The 14,217-nt window shown below is 48.3% G+C and overlaps 1 protein-coding gene across 2 annotated transcripts in view; it reads left to right on the forward strand.

Annotated features, from left to right (window-relative positions):
- AFG3L2 (AFG3 like matrix AAA peptidase subunit 2) overlaps positions 1-14,217 on the forward strand; it is a 28,546-nt gene that overhangs the window by 12,911 nt on the left and 1,418 nt on the right. Inside the window, exons 7-16 of one of the 2 annotated variants that reach the window (XM_060118728.1) lie at positions 44-165; positions 1,908-2,181; positions 4,044-4,181; positions 4,705-4,858; positions 5,973-6,080; positions 6,175-6,300; positions 6,970-7,080; positions 9,436-9,551; positions 10,910-11,110; positions 12,711-12,905. In XM_060118728.1, coding sequence (XP_059974711.1) covers positions 44-165; positions 1,908-2,181; positions 4,044-4,181; positions 4,705-4,858; positions 5,973-6,080; positions 6,175-6,300; positions 6,970-7,080; positions 9,436-9,551; positions 10,910-11,110; positions 12,711-12,905 — 1,545 coding nt within the window. Of the gene's footprint in view, positions 1-40; positions 166-1,907; positions 2,182-4,043; positions 4,182-4,704; positions 4,859-5,972; positions 6,081-6,174; positions 6,301-6,969; positions 7,081-9,435; positions 9,552-10,909; positions 11,111-12,710; positions 12,906-14,217 lie in introns of both variants that reach the window. The other variant, XM_060118727.1, reaches the window with a different exon arrangement.

The following is a 14,217-nucleotide window of genomic DNA, read 5'->3' on the forward strand; positions in this document are numbered from 1 at the left end:
CCTAACAAAATTAGGATATTTTGTTTTTCTGTCCTTACAGCAGTATGTCTGGTTCAATATTGGCAGTGTGGACACCTTTGAGCGGAATCTGGAAACTTTACAGCAGGAATTGGGCATAGAAGGGGAGAATCGGGTCCCTGTGGTCTACATTGCTGAGAGTGATGGGTAAGAAGCATGTCTGTGAACACAGGAGGCTGCCTGTGCTCCCGGGGCTCACTGTGTATTCTGTCAGCAGGGGGCAGCGCATCACACTTTATATTCTCAACAGGCCTCTCAGTTTGGCCAGAGTTCTTTTCAACCATTAGTAACTTACTAGTTTGCTGGAGACTGGTTGATTTTCTACATGTTAATATTTATCTTTATTAAGCAGTGGTTTGGGGTTAATGTCCAATGCACCATTCTTGAGTAGGATTTTAGCATAAAGAGCCCCTTTGTGTTAAAGAGTGGCATTCCCACCTTTTAACTATCTTTTACATTTATATTTCACAGAATTTCCAGGATTTTTAAGTAATGCTTCTTCCTTTCTGGTCAGAGCTGCTTCTTCCCTTAAAGGTTATTTGTCTTTAGAAAGGCCACTTCAGGTCTGAGTCTTTCAGGAACAGCTTGTTGACTTCAGGAGTTGCTTGTCTTTGGGCTTATTTGGGAATACATGGCCTTTGAGTGCTCACACATGGACGCCCTGGTAGACCTCCTCCTGGTGGTGACCCCATTTGCATTAAATGCAGAACGCATACCTTGATTTAGAGTTACCAGTTTGAGAGTGAAAGTAGAAATAAAGCTTAATTTTTTTGTACACGTAAGAGAGCAGAGAAAGAGGTAGCTAGCGTGTTAATTGAGCTGATGGTCTTACTCGGCCTCAGGGACTCTCTTGAGTCTTGGTGTATGTAGACCTGCAATCTACCTGCAGTATTATTAATAGATCCAGCTAGCTGCCGAGATTATTTCACACGTGATGCAGTATATCCCTTGGTCCCTGAGGTTATCATATAATTACTTAACTTTATAGGCTGGTCCTGAAACATTACACAAAGTTTTGTTGCACCATTCCTTAAACATTTATTGTCAGTGTGTTTATTTTTTTTCTCCAGAAATAAACCAAAGGGTAAATTGTTCATGGTTTAAATGCTATAGCAGCATTTAAAATTCTATAATAGATGAAGAGTTAGAAAGCTAATCCTGGTTTTATTCTTGTTTTGTTTTGTTTTTTACCTAAACCATGTACCAGGTTTTGACCTAAATTTCTTAGGGTAAGTTAAACTAAATTGCATTATGTTACCCAGTATAAGTATATGTCTGTGCCTGTAGTTGTGTGGAAATTGACTTTATTAAGACAAACAGAAGGCAAAAGGCTCTAAGTCATCCCTGAGCCGCTCCCCCCAGGGCAGACATGGGTTGGAGGGCACCCCTGCCCTTGGGTCTCTGTGATCCTGCACGAGCCGCCCAGAGACAGCTTTCACCACTGTTGCCTTCGCAAGGATTGAATATTTGGAAGACATCTCTTCAGAATAAGTTGATGCATTCCAATAAGAGAACTGGAATTTCTACTCAGGCTAACACCAGAATCATGTTAAAATTGTTAAATGAGCAATTTGAATGAAATTTCTTTGAAATTTTGATGTGGTGATAGTAAATCACAGGTCTGTCCTGTGCATAAATGGTAGTTCTTGAGGTAGGAATAAAGCACCACTGGACAGCGTACGTGTTGAGAACGGGTTTTTCTTTGGTCTTTCTGAGATTCTCCTTCAGTGATACTGACACACTAAGAGTCTCCTTGTGCCTCAGATGTACCCGGATAGGCCGGTGTTGCACAGGCAGAAACCGTGTGCAGTTACGGGGTGGCGGGTCCCTTGCAGGGCAGCCGAGCCAGGGCTGCTCGCCTGAGCACTGCGCTGTTGTGTGGCCCCCAGCTCCTTCCTGCTGAGCATGCTGCCCACCGTGCTCATCATCACCTTCCTGCTCTACACCATCCGGAGGGGGCCGGCCGGCATCGGCCGCACGGGCCGGGGCATGGGCGGACTCTTCAGTGTCGGAGAAACCACTGCCAAGGTCCTAAAGGACGAGATAGATGTGAAGTTCAAAGATGTGGCGGGCTGCGAGGAGGCCAAGCTAGAGATAATGGAATTTGTGAATTTCCTGAAAAACCCAAAGCAGTATCAAGACCTAGGAGCAAAAATCCCAAAGGTAAAATGAACTTTCAGAAGACGGTTTTCAGCTCATTAACCCAAAAATCTTCTGAAGTATTTCTTGATCTCTGAAGTTACAATTTTATGAAGTTTGATTACTTATAAAGTAGCTCTTTTTCTCTCCTTCCTCCATCTTAACTTACTAGTCTCCGTTTAACTTGCGCGTCTCTTCAGGTCGGCTGTCCTGCGTGGACGTGTCTTCTTGCAGGTAGCGTGTGTTCCCGAGAAAATGTGTGTCCTCTCCCCTTGGTTTGCTGCCTTCTCCCTCCAGGGCAACTTAGACACCCCTCTCTCAGCAGCCCCCAGGCCATTGCCTCTGCTGTGACCTCGCTGTCCCTCTCTCAGCACCATGAGCAGGCCTGGCCTGGAACTCAGGTTCATGGCCCAGGACTCCGTGGAGGACAGACCTCCCCCCGCCCACTGCGCGCCACGGGTAGCCTTGCCCATCTTTGTGTCCCCAGGGCCAGGCTCAGGCATTAAGTAAATGAAGAGAAAATGTTTAACTAATTCTTTTAAAAACCCGTTAATAAAGTTTACTTTAAAGGAGTCCTTTGTAAAGGGAATCCTCATTTTCTTGATTTCATGTCCTGCCTGCCTCCACGGATAAAAAGTCACATTTTGTAGTTTTATAATTTGCTATACTTGCGTACCTGTTCACATCATACTTAGGCATCTCCACGACTTAAGTAATTACAGTGTTTGAGCAAACAGTATTCTTTTTAAGTTCATCACTGGTTATTAGATTTTTACTTCATTTGTGAAATTTTAAAGGAAAGAAAATAAGCAAAATGTAAGTTGGAAGTGTGATATTTGTGTCTCCTTGAATTATTGAAGTAAACCTCAGGTGGTTTATTAGTAGATTCCCAGCTTAAGTCACCCCTTATATACTGTTAGGTCTAAAAAGCAACACTAAAAATCTTAAAAAGTAAGATATGTATTTCAAATTTCACATCCTTACCAAGTTTTTTTTTTTTTTTTTTTAAGGAGGCAACTTCAGTGAAGAAGGCCATCAGCTCAGCTTTTATTTATTTATTTAGTTAGTTATTTATGGCAGTGTTAGGTCTTCGTTTCTGTGCGAGGGCTTTCTCTAGTTGCGGCAAGTGGGGGCCACTCTTCATCGCGGTGCAGGGGCCTCTCACTATCGTGGCCTCTCGTTACGGAGCACAGGCTCCGGATGCGCAGGCTCAGTAGTTGTGGCTCGCGGGCCCAGTTGCTCCGCCGCATGTGAGATCTTCCCGGACCGGGGCTCGAACCCGTGTCCCCTGCATTGGCAGGCAGATTCTCAACCACCGCCCCACCAGGGAAGCCCCCCAGGTTTTTTAAAACAGTATAGTCTCGGGCTTCCCTGGTGGCGCAGTGGTTGAGAGTCCGCCTGCCAATGCAGGGGACATGGGTTCGTGCCCCGGTCCGGGAAGATCCCACATGCCACGGAGCGGCTGGGCCTGTGAGCCGTGGCCTCTGAGCCTGCGTGTCCAGAGCCTGTGTTCCGCAACGTGAGAGGCCACAACAGTGAGAGGCCCACGTACCACAAAAAACAAAACAAACAAACAAAAAAAGTATAGTCTCTACTAGTCTTTTCCTTTCTCTTCTCCCTAATATAATTACTTTCTCTATGTTTCTCTAATATAATTTCTAATATATTTGTCATATAATTTTCTTTTTCTTCTTACTAATATAATGCTACTAATATAATATAATTACTAATATAATTACTAATATCATTGTTCACATGTTTAAGAAATATTTAGTGTATATCACTAAAATTTGTAGACAGATTTATACCTTGGAATTATTTATGGATATGCAATTTATTTTTCTGAAATTCTAGTCAAATATACTTTCTCTTTTTTGTATCTGAAGGGTGCCATTCTCACGGGTCCTCCAGGCACTGGGAAGACACTGCTGGCGAAGGCCACAGCCGGAGAAGCCAACGTCCCTTTCATCACCGTTAGTGGATCTGAGTTCTTGGAGATGTTTGTCGGTGTGGGTCCAGCTAGAGTAAGTCTCACCTCACACTGTATTAACTCAGCAGGTCAGAAGGTGGGCGCAGGGCCCCCACTGCCGTGGTCTGAGGGCGGGGCGACAGCTGGCTGGGCTCGGGAGGGTCATGCCTCTGCTGTGTGTACACGTCGCTGGGTCTTTGATTAAGTGTCTGCTGTTACTGCCTGCCTCGGGCGTGAAGGGAGCCCGGCGTGGTTGGACTTATAAACTGAATACAAACTTTACAACTCTACCTGTTACCTTTTAGTAGGATAAAGATATGTAGTGTCAGTTTGTTGGTGTTCATGCTTCTTATATAACAATAACTGATGAGCTTTTAGAAATAATATTTGCTCACCTTACATAAGTTTCCCACCGTTTGCCATGTCACTTCTTTGCTGCTTGTAACTTTTTAAATTTGTACTGTACAGTGAGTGACACAGGATGGCCTTCCTGGGGGACAGGAAGCTTGATGTCTGTGTTTTATTGGGAGGATAACACTCACTTGTCAAGTGACTCCAGTGCTTACATTTTCATCCAGGTCCGTGACTTATTTGCCCTCGCTCGGAAGAATGCCCCTTGCATCCTCTTCATCGATGAAATAGATGCCGTGGGAAGGAAGAGAGGAAGGGGCAACTTCGGGGGGCAGAGTGAGCAGGAGAATACCCTCAACCAGCTGCTGGTGGAAATGGATGGTGAATGTTCAAGTCTTTTGTGTTTTGAACTGCGCTTTCTAATTGTTCTTCATGTTTCTAAAATGAGAGTCCTGTGCTGATACAGAGAGCAAAGAGAGATTCTCTAAAATAAACAAGCCCTATCTAAGGTCTCTTTTGTTCCAGTACAGGTAATAGCAAAATAGTCTTGCCTGGGGCTTCCCTGGTGGCGCAGTGGTTGAGAGTCCGCCTGCCGATGCAGGGGACACGGGTTCATGCCGCGGTCTGGGAAGATCCCACATGCCGTGGAGCGGCTGGGCCCGTGGGCCATGGCCGCTGAGCCTGCGTGTCCGGAGCCTGTGCTCCGCAGCGGGAGAGGCCACAGCAGTGAGAGGCCCGTGTACCACACACACACAAAAAAAATAGTCTTGCCTGGCAGCCTGCCGTAACTTAATACTGGTGTTAAGATGGCATTTGTACCTGGTGCCAAATAAGAGAAAAACTGGTGAAATGCTTCACTAAAGAATCATAATCTCATTCTTAAACCATTTATGATTCTGAAGGATCAGGAAAATCCATGCGTTAGCAAGTGCGAATTTGGCAGATTTTGAGCGGGTCTGCGTTCCTGGGCCGGGTATGGGAGCCAGACTGAGAAGGTGGGGCTGCACCAGGGTCCTGGGGGTGACGGCTCTGTGGCCATGGCATTGCCGCTTGAGAAATGGCCAGTCAGAGGAGCAGGCTGAGCCTGCAGAAGAGGTTGGAGGTGGGGTGGTGCCTGCCTTCAGATACGCAGTGAGTGGTCCCTGTGGCCCAGGGAGTTCAGACACTTCCTTTGCAAATTTAACCTTACTGATTTTTTAAAACTTTCTAAAGTTGACAACATAATCTACATTTCTAGTTACATAAATTTAAATCTTTGGTAATTTGTCTTTAGTAGTTGATCCTTAAATCTTTAAGTCTTATACTGTATATGACTTAATCATTAAGGACAAGATGAATAGTAAGAAAAATCATTAAGTTTGTGACTTAAGAAATCACTAGACAATAAATAGAAAACTAAAGTGGTGTGCCTCGTTCTCATACGTTCTGGACAGGCACGCTGTCACCTTCCTCCTCATGGCATTTAACAATGGTGATGCCTTTGTTCTATTTCCAGGCTTTAACACAACGACGAACGTGGTCATTTTGGCGGGCACCAACCGACCAGATATCCTGGACCCAGCACTGATGAGGCCGGGGCGCTTCGACAGGCAGATCTTTATCGGTGAGATGGTTTTCCCTGGATTCAATCCAGTTCTTGCGAGGAGGGGTGCAACTGTTTCACTATGTTTTTTTTTCCTTAAAAATAATTTCTCAAGGACCGCCGGACATAAAAGGAAGAGCCTCTATTTTCAAAGTTCACCTCCGACCACTGAAACTGGACAGCACCCTGGAAAAGGAGAAGCTGGCAAGAAGACTCGCATCCTTGACCCCGGGGTTTTCAGGTGGGTGAGCACGACCTGCTGTTGTGTCTACAGGATGTGACCATTCCTTTCTTGTTCCCTCTCTCCCTTCTTCCAAACTTAACATGGAATAGAAGGGACCATCTATCTACAGCCTGAGAAGGTTATATACACGGGCACAGGCACCTTCAATGTCCCAGGGGCCTGACTTTGTAATATTTTTTGTTGAGCACAAACATTGTGTTACGGCCTATTTGCGTCCCTATGTACTTTCTCTGTAAAGGTAGTTTACAGAGACCTAAGGATCTAGAATGCTTTCGGCAAACTTCTCATGTTTAACTTTCGTTGTTTAACTGAATGCATTATGCCATTTTAATGCCCATGTATTTCATTATATGTCAGCAGATTGCCCAATATCCACTTAAGTCACTTTCCCAACAGAGATGGTGGAACTAAGTTGATGGGCATTTTAAAGCGCTGTCTTAGTTTGCTGTCATTGCACAGTCTCTAAAGGTGGAGGGCTGCCTGAGGGCATCTGTCTACTGCTGATACTTGCAGCGTGCAGTTCAGGGGCCGGGTTGTGCCAGGCAGGACTGAGTGCTACAGCCTGCTGCTGGTGGACGGTTGGCCTGGGTTCCCTTCCTCACAATGTGTGACCAGTGAGCTCAGGTGTATTTGGCGGGTGAGCCGTTGTGTGTGTCCCTTTCACAGGAGCCGATGTTGCCAACGTCTGCAATGAAGCTGCTTTGATCGCTGCGAGACACCTTTCAGATTCCATAAATCAGAAACACTTCGAACAAGCAATTGAACGAGTAATTGGCGGTAAGGCAGCTGGTGGGACCCACGACCAAGGGCGGATGGCGTGAGTTTGAGGCCAGGGCATGTATCCCCCCAGGCCTGGGGCTCACCGCCACCCTGGCGGATGGGTCTGAGATGCCACACTCATGCTGCATGGGCGGCAAGCAGGGAGGTGTCCTCCCCTGAATTATAGCAGTCTAGTTTTTCTAAAACACTCACAACCTCCCTGTTTCCAAAAATTTCATCACATGAGTTAAATGTGCTCCAAGCTAGATACTGGTGATGAATGAACAGCTGTAACAACTGTTTGACCGGGAAATGCTCACCTGTCAAGCAGAGTTGGCCAGTAATGTGTTTTCCTTGCTTTCTAGAGAGCTTATAGTTAATACCGTTAAAAAGATAACTAGCAGTTCGAGAACTTGGGCATTCAGAGGAGGGAATGGCACAGCCCTGTGCTCCAGACACAGACACACAGTTCTCATGCCCCCAAAACACAAGAACCCCCGGCTTGTCACAGGATTTCCCTGTGACAAGGAATGGCCAGGCAGGCTCCACAGAAGAGCGGGGTTTAAACTGGGCTCAGGAGGAGGGGGTGTGGTGTGAACAAGGGTGAGCAGAGGAGCATCATGGCCTGTGCCTCAGGGAGGGAGGCGAGTTGCTCAGACTGCAGTTCCTGTGGGAGGGAAGACAAAGTGGAGAGAGGTGTTGGAGCCTAGATTTTAGCAAGCCTTGAGTGTTAAGCTTAAGAGCTTTTTTTATATTGTTTTATGGCCAGTATTGTACTAACACGAGTTTTCCTGAGCCACTGAGTAACGGGATAGTCAGTGATAGTTCAGGAGGATGCATCTTTGAAGAAGGGGCGCATCTGGAGCCAGAGCCCCTACTGGTCCTTAACGTGCGGTAGCGGACATGAGTGTGGGAGCCCCATGGCCACAGGTGGGAAGGGCGTCCTCGGGGCCGCTGGTTTGGCGGGAGGTGAGCCGGGGTGGGATGTCCCCGTGGGGTCCTGTGCACGGCCGTGGTTCCCGTGGTGCGGGGTGGGTGAGGGCATGGGCCACACAGCCGACAGCCGAGGGGGAAACGGCTGTCAGCAGAGTTTCAGAAGCTTGTTTTGTGCCACAGGCCTGGCAGGCTCATTAGCAGGTGAGACAAGGAGTAGGTGCCACTGCAGGGGGGCCGGGGGGGAGTTGTAGCGGGGCCAAGTGAGTGACTGGACCTTTTGAGATTCGTTAGGGAAAAGAAAAAGTCTAAGGTGACAGAGTTGTGAGTGGAATTAAAATCCCTCACTGTAAACACAGGAGAAGACTATTTGTGTTCTTTTAGGTCAGGGGGAAGCGGGGGAGGGGGGTTGTTTAGTAGGAAAGTGAGTTTGTGAAAGAGGCCAGGGCAGCGGGTGGGGCAGAGCCCAGGCCCTGAGGGGCACGGACGTGCCGTTCACACTCAGCCGCTGGGGCCAGCACGCGCCCTGTGACGGGATCCAAGCTGAGGAGGGGAAATCCTGTGACAAGCTGGGGGTTCTTGTGTTTTCGGGGCATGAGAACTGCATGTCTGTGTCTGCAGCACAGGGCTGTCCACCTGCCCTCTCCCCACCCACTGGCGGCTCTGCGGCGTGTGCTTGTCCTGGGCTGAGTCCTCAGGAACACAGTTCGCCCTCTTTTCTTTCTCAGTCTCCCAGACTCCGTAACGTGTTACCAGTTGAGAAATTCTCAGATGAGTACCTGGAACACGAGAAAGCCTGTGTCACCTGTGAGCTTTGTATCAGTACAGACTACACCCCAGAGGTGCGGGCGAGCTCCGCGTCCGCCTTCATCCAGGCTGGAGCGGGGGTCCGTCAGTTCTGGCAACACGCGGGCCGGCTCGGGGGCACCTCCTCAGGGCTTCTCTGCGGCTGCACCCCTGGGGGTGCCGGGCTGCTGCCTCTCATGGGCCTGGCTCTCCTCCCACCCTCGTGTGCCTGCCTCCTCGGCCGGGCCCGGCCGGGCCCTTGTCTCCCCCTACTTGGTGATTCCCGATGCCTAGCCTAGGCAGTGAGCTCTTTCCAGAAGTCTTTGTTTTCTTTGAATTTTCTGTGTCAAGTTGACCCTAGTGCTGAATTTTACTTTGCATTTCTGTTTATTTCTCAAAACGAGATATGTGCCTCGAGTGGGAGAGTAGGAGAAAGTGGGCCTCGGGTGGGGTAGTGAATGCGTTTTGCGGTGGTTGTATATTTTGAAGCTGATGCTTTGCTTTGTTCTGCCCCTGATTGGGAATATTCCATGGTCACAGGCAGCTTGGTCTCTGAGTCACGATTTAGATGAGACGCTGTGTGGTATCGTGTAAATCTCTTTTGATGTCGGTGTCACTAAAGCAGTGGGTCTTGTTTTCTGTTCTGTGTGTCAGGCTTAGAGAAAAAAACTCAGGTTCTGCAGCCCGAGGAGAAGAAGACGGTGGCATACCACGAGGCTGGCCACGCAGTTGCCGGCTGGTATCTGGAGCACGCGGACCCCCTCCTGAAGGTGAGGCAGTTGGCTTGGAACAGACGGTGGCCACACTGGGCCACGTGGCAGGAACGTCTGCTGGTGTTGGGGTGAAGGGGTCACACAGATGAGTTACAAAGTTTGGAAAAAAAAGTGTGCAGAAGCTGGAGGGGTTCACTCTGGAAAAGCAGTTGCTACCGTGGGTCAGGCTTGGGCGTCTGGGGCTCTCTTGCCCAGGGGGTTTCCCTGACTCCACAGAGAAAATGAAAGGCAAGCCACACACCCTGGAAATACTTGTAGTACATGTATATGACAGAGGACGTGTACCTGGAATACATGAAGGACTCTTAAAATTCAGTGGTAGGGAAACAAGCAACCCTGTAATATAATAGGCAAGATATATGCGCATGTACTTCCCAAGAGAAGGAATAGGAATGGGCGCTAGGCGCATGAAGATACCAGATGCCCTAAGTCACCAGGAGGTGTGGGTGGAACCCTGCCGAAGCTCCACATGTCCCGAGGTCAGTCCAGCTGGACCCCATGCCTGCGGGCGGGCACCGCCATGGAAACCAGTTCAGCAGTTTCTCATAAAGGTGACAAATGCTTCCAATACAACCAAATGGTCCCACTCCTGTGTGTTTACCCAAGAGAAATAAAAACATGTCCATGGAATACTTTTACTGCTTTATCCATAATAGCAATAAACCGGAAAGAGCCCCAAAGTCCCTCAAGAAGGAGTGGATGTTTGGTGTGTTTACCCAGTGATTGCTCCACGGCCGTAGAGCCGAGTGCACTGTTAACACAGCCGGCAGTGGGGGTGGGTCTCGGGGACAGTCACACAGACCAGACACGGTGAAGTCCATACTGTATGAGGCCATTTAGGCGCAGTTCTAGAAATTGCAACTCATCTGTGGGGGTGGGGGAGGGGATTTCGGGGAGAAGAGGAAGATGTTTTGTATCTTGGTTGTGGGAGGAGGCTGTTTGTCAGAACTCACTGAACTGTAACCTGTAACTGGGAGCATTGATTGTAAAAATTAAAGGAATCTACTCAATTGCAACAAGAGGACTAGAAAACGAAGGCTGCTGGCCCCTCTGTCTGCCTCCTGGAAAGCGGGGTAGGCGGGGCCAGCTTCAAGTCTGGAGGGGTCACCACTCAGCAGCAGCCCTGTTGTCAGGACTGAACACTTCCAGTTGAGTTTTATAAGAGACAAGAAATACTTTATAGACCTCTCGGGTGAGATTACCCTAAAAGAAAATGCTCTCCTGGACGGGCCCTCCCACCCAGCTCCTCAAGCCGAGGCTGTGGTACTTTCCTTGCCAGTGAGTCTCCCTGTGGCTCCACATCAGCCTCCAGTGGCTGTGTCTGTCCTCAGCGCACCTTGTGTTCTCCTCGTCAGGTGTCCATCATCCCTCGGGGCAAAGGGTTGGGCTACGCGCAGTACTTACCCAAGGAGCAGTACCTCTACACCAAAGAGCAGCTCCTGGACAGGATGTGCATGACTCTGGGTGGCCGCGTGTCAGAGGAGATCTTCTTTGGGAGAATCACAACCGGCGCTCAGGACGACTTGCGAAAAGTGACTCAGAGTGCCTATGCCCAGGTGAGTGTGGGCAGGGTCGTCTTGCATCCTCACCTGCACCAACGGCTCTGGAACAGCACTGCTGTTTGACTGCTCTAGGCTTTCCAGGCAAGGGTTACTTCTTAAGATAAATCCATTTTAAAACGATCAAAACTTAGGAAAAGAAACCCTTGTTTTGAGAGTTCAGTCTTTCAAGTTTATTACTAAGAGTGTATAAAGCACATCAGTAGAGTTTATGTTCAGTTACAAGCCTGTGGGATCCCACGTGGACTCCCTGGTGCCTGTCCCTTCTGGTCCTTTCTCCTGGGCACAGCCATTCCCCTGTTTCCTTTAAGTTTATCACCGGCGCCTCCATCCCCAGACAAGGTCATTTTGCTGTCGTGGAACTTGATGTCAGTGACTTCCTTTGGGAACTCCTTTTATTCATATGTCAGCTCTTCTGGGCCTGTTACTTTCCCATACCTTTCATTTTTCTTGGGACTTCCCTGGTGGTCCAGTGGTTAAGACTCCAAGCTCCCAATGCAGGGGACGCGGGTTATATCCCTGGTCGGGGAACTAAGATCGCATATGCCGCGCAGCACTGCCAAAAAAACCCAAAAAAACCCAATAATTTTTCTTAGGGCATTTGTTTGTTGGGGTTGTTTGCTCTTGTGTTCTTTCTAGTTTAATCTCCATTTAAAAAATAACTGTAATGTTTTCTTTTTTTATTTCCTGCATTCTAGCACATCTAAATTTTCTGATTCTGACTTAATGTTATTCTTTCTTATTTTCCATCACCTTCCTGATTTCGGTTAGCCTTTTCTGAAGTTGTGGGTTACAGTTTTCATCTGTTTTATGGATGTCTCTCCATCCCACTTCCCTTATCTGTGTAGACATTATTCTGCTCCTTACTTTTTTCTCATAACAACTTTGTAAGGGATTTTTCTGTTGCCCACTTTTAACATGAAGTTTGTTTTCCTGATCTCTTAGGAAGGAGGTGGATTAAGACAGTTTTTCTAGTTTTATGGTTTTAGAGTTTCCTGCTGTTTTCATAAACTTTTAAAAAACGTGACTTCCTACTTTCTGATCTGTTCCTGCTCCCCTCTTTTATCTGCGCCTTCTCTTTTCTGGTCAGTTTGGATTTTACTTCCACAGCTGCTTCTTAATGTGGGGTTTTTGTGTGGTTAGTGTGGGGGTCTCATGGGGGTGTAGGCCGGGCCCCGTGGACCCAGGGAGAATGCCGACGCCCCTCACAGGTTCCTGGAGCCCAGGCGGCGCGGGAAGAGCCTCTGGGCAGCCTGGGTGGTTCCTCCAATCTGTCGGGTGCTCCTTGCCTGTCCTCACCTCCCCCCGTGTAGAGCGATTTCAAGCAGGTCTTGTCACCATTGGGGTTTGTCCCTGCCCTTTTGCCGCCTGCCTTGTAGATGTTGCCTGTGGTTCTCTGGTCTTGTCCTCCCAACCTCCATCTACGCAGAACACCCTGGTCTACTTGGCCGACTCAAGGCTGCCGTGTCATTGTTGCAGGTTAAAGAGTAGTACTGCAGTGAGGTGTGTGGATTTCATGTCAGTGGATTTGCTGCCATTTTATAAAAACCTGTGAGCAGAAATGGATGCCCACCACTAGTCACGCATTCTTTTTCAGATTGTTCAGTTCGGCATGAATGAAAAGGTCGGGCAAATCTCCTTTGACCTCCCCCGTCAGGGGGACATGGTGTTGGAAAAGCCTTACAGCGAAGCCACGGCCAGACTAATAGATGACGAAGTACGAATACTTATCAACGATGCTTACAAGAGGACAGTCGCTCTTCTCACAGAAAAGAAAGCAGATGTGGAGAAGGTGAGTGCCGGCTGCACCAATGATTCTCTGCACGGTTTTGCAGAAAGAGTTGAGACTGATGGCTTGACTGGTTGGTTGGTTTGTAGACGCCAACGTCCCCTGTGCCTGTTAATCCCAGGCTCCTTCCTCCATCCTGATGCTGTGTCTGCTGTCTCTGTGGGGCTGGGGGGATGTGGGAAGAGCAGCAGCGGGCATGATCCCGGCTCCTGGTTCTTAGGAATGTGAGTGCGGGATTAACGAAGTCTGTTCACAACACCAGACACACAGTTGAACCTGCACTCACCCACCAAGCACTCACCCACCAAGTGCTTCCACATGCAGAGCCCAGTGGCCTGACTGGGACTGACCACTGCTCTTCACCTCCAGAGTAAAGAGGTAGTGGAACAGCAAATGAAAGAATTAGCCAAACTAGATATGTAGGACCTTTGCTTAATTATGACCTTCCACGAACAAACATTCTTTGTATCGCCCATTGTCGTGCCTCATTTGACAGCACTTTCAAAAGGGAGGGAGCCTTTCTAATTCAGTCGATTTCTTGCATCCAGTAAACTCTTAATTATTCAGAATCCGTGCAACCAAAGAGAGAATCTTCTGTTTTTTAAATATTCCACACTCTCATGATAAAAGCACAGGTGAAAAGTCTTCTATAAAGAACTGATAGAGAAAAAAGCTATTCTAAGATGATGCTGTCCGATAGGCAGATCTTCAGAGAAGCCCACTGTGAGTTGTGCCAGGCAGACCCCGAGGTGCCTTTTCACAGAGCGTGGGGTAGTTGGGAGGGGCCTGCAGCAGGGGCTCCGAGGGGAGAGGGCAGAGGGCAGAGAAGGCTGACACCCACCCTGATGGCTCATCAGGCTACAGTGACCATGGGGAGGAGAGGAGGACTCGCTGTGTGGGGCCCTAGTGAGCGAGGAGGGGGTGCAGAGGTGTCTGGGTACTCCAGATCTCTGTGGGAAACACAGCTCTGGAGCTAGAGGCGCCCTTCATGGAGATCTCATCCGGCCCCTGTGTTTTATAGTCAGGAGTACTGAAAGAATCTGGAGTGGAAATGCTTAAAAACTCATCATTTAAAGGAGAGAGCGGCAGGGACTTCCCTGGTGGTCCAGTGGTTAAGACTCTGCGCTCCCAACGCAGGGGGCCTAGGTTTGATCCCTGATAGGGGAACTAGATCTCACATGCCGCAACTAAGAGTCCGCACATTACAACTAAGACCCGGCGCAGCCAAAATAAATAAATAAAAATAAATCTTTAAAGAAAAACGATACCAAAACTTAAAACTTAAAAAAACTTTAAAAAACTTAAAAAAAGTAGA

Source organism: Mesoplodon densirostris, chromosome 15 (assembly GCF_025265405.1).
Source record: "Mesoplodon densirostris isolate mMesDen1 chromosome 15, mMesDen1 primary haplotype, whole genome shotgun sequence".
NCBI classification, from domain to species: Eukaryota; Metazoa; Chordata; class Mammalia; order Artiodactyla; family Ziphiidae; genus Mesoplodon; species Mesoplodon densirostris.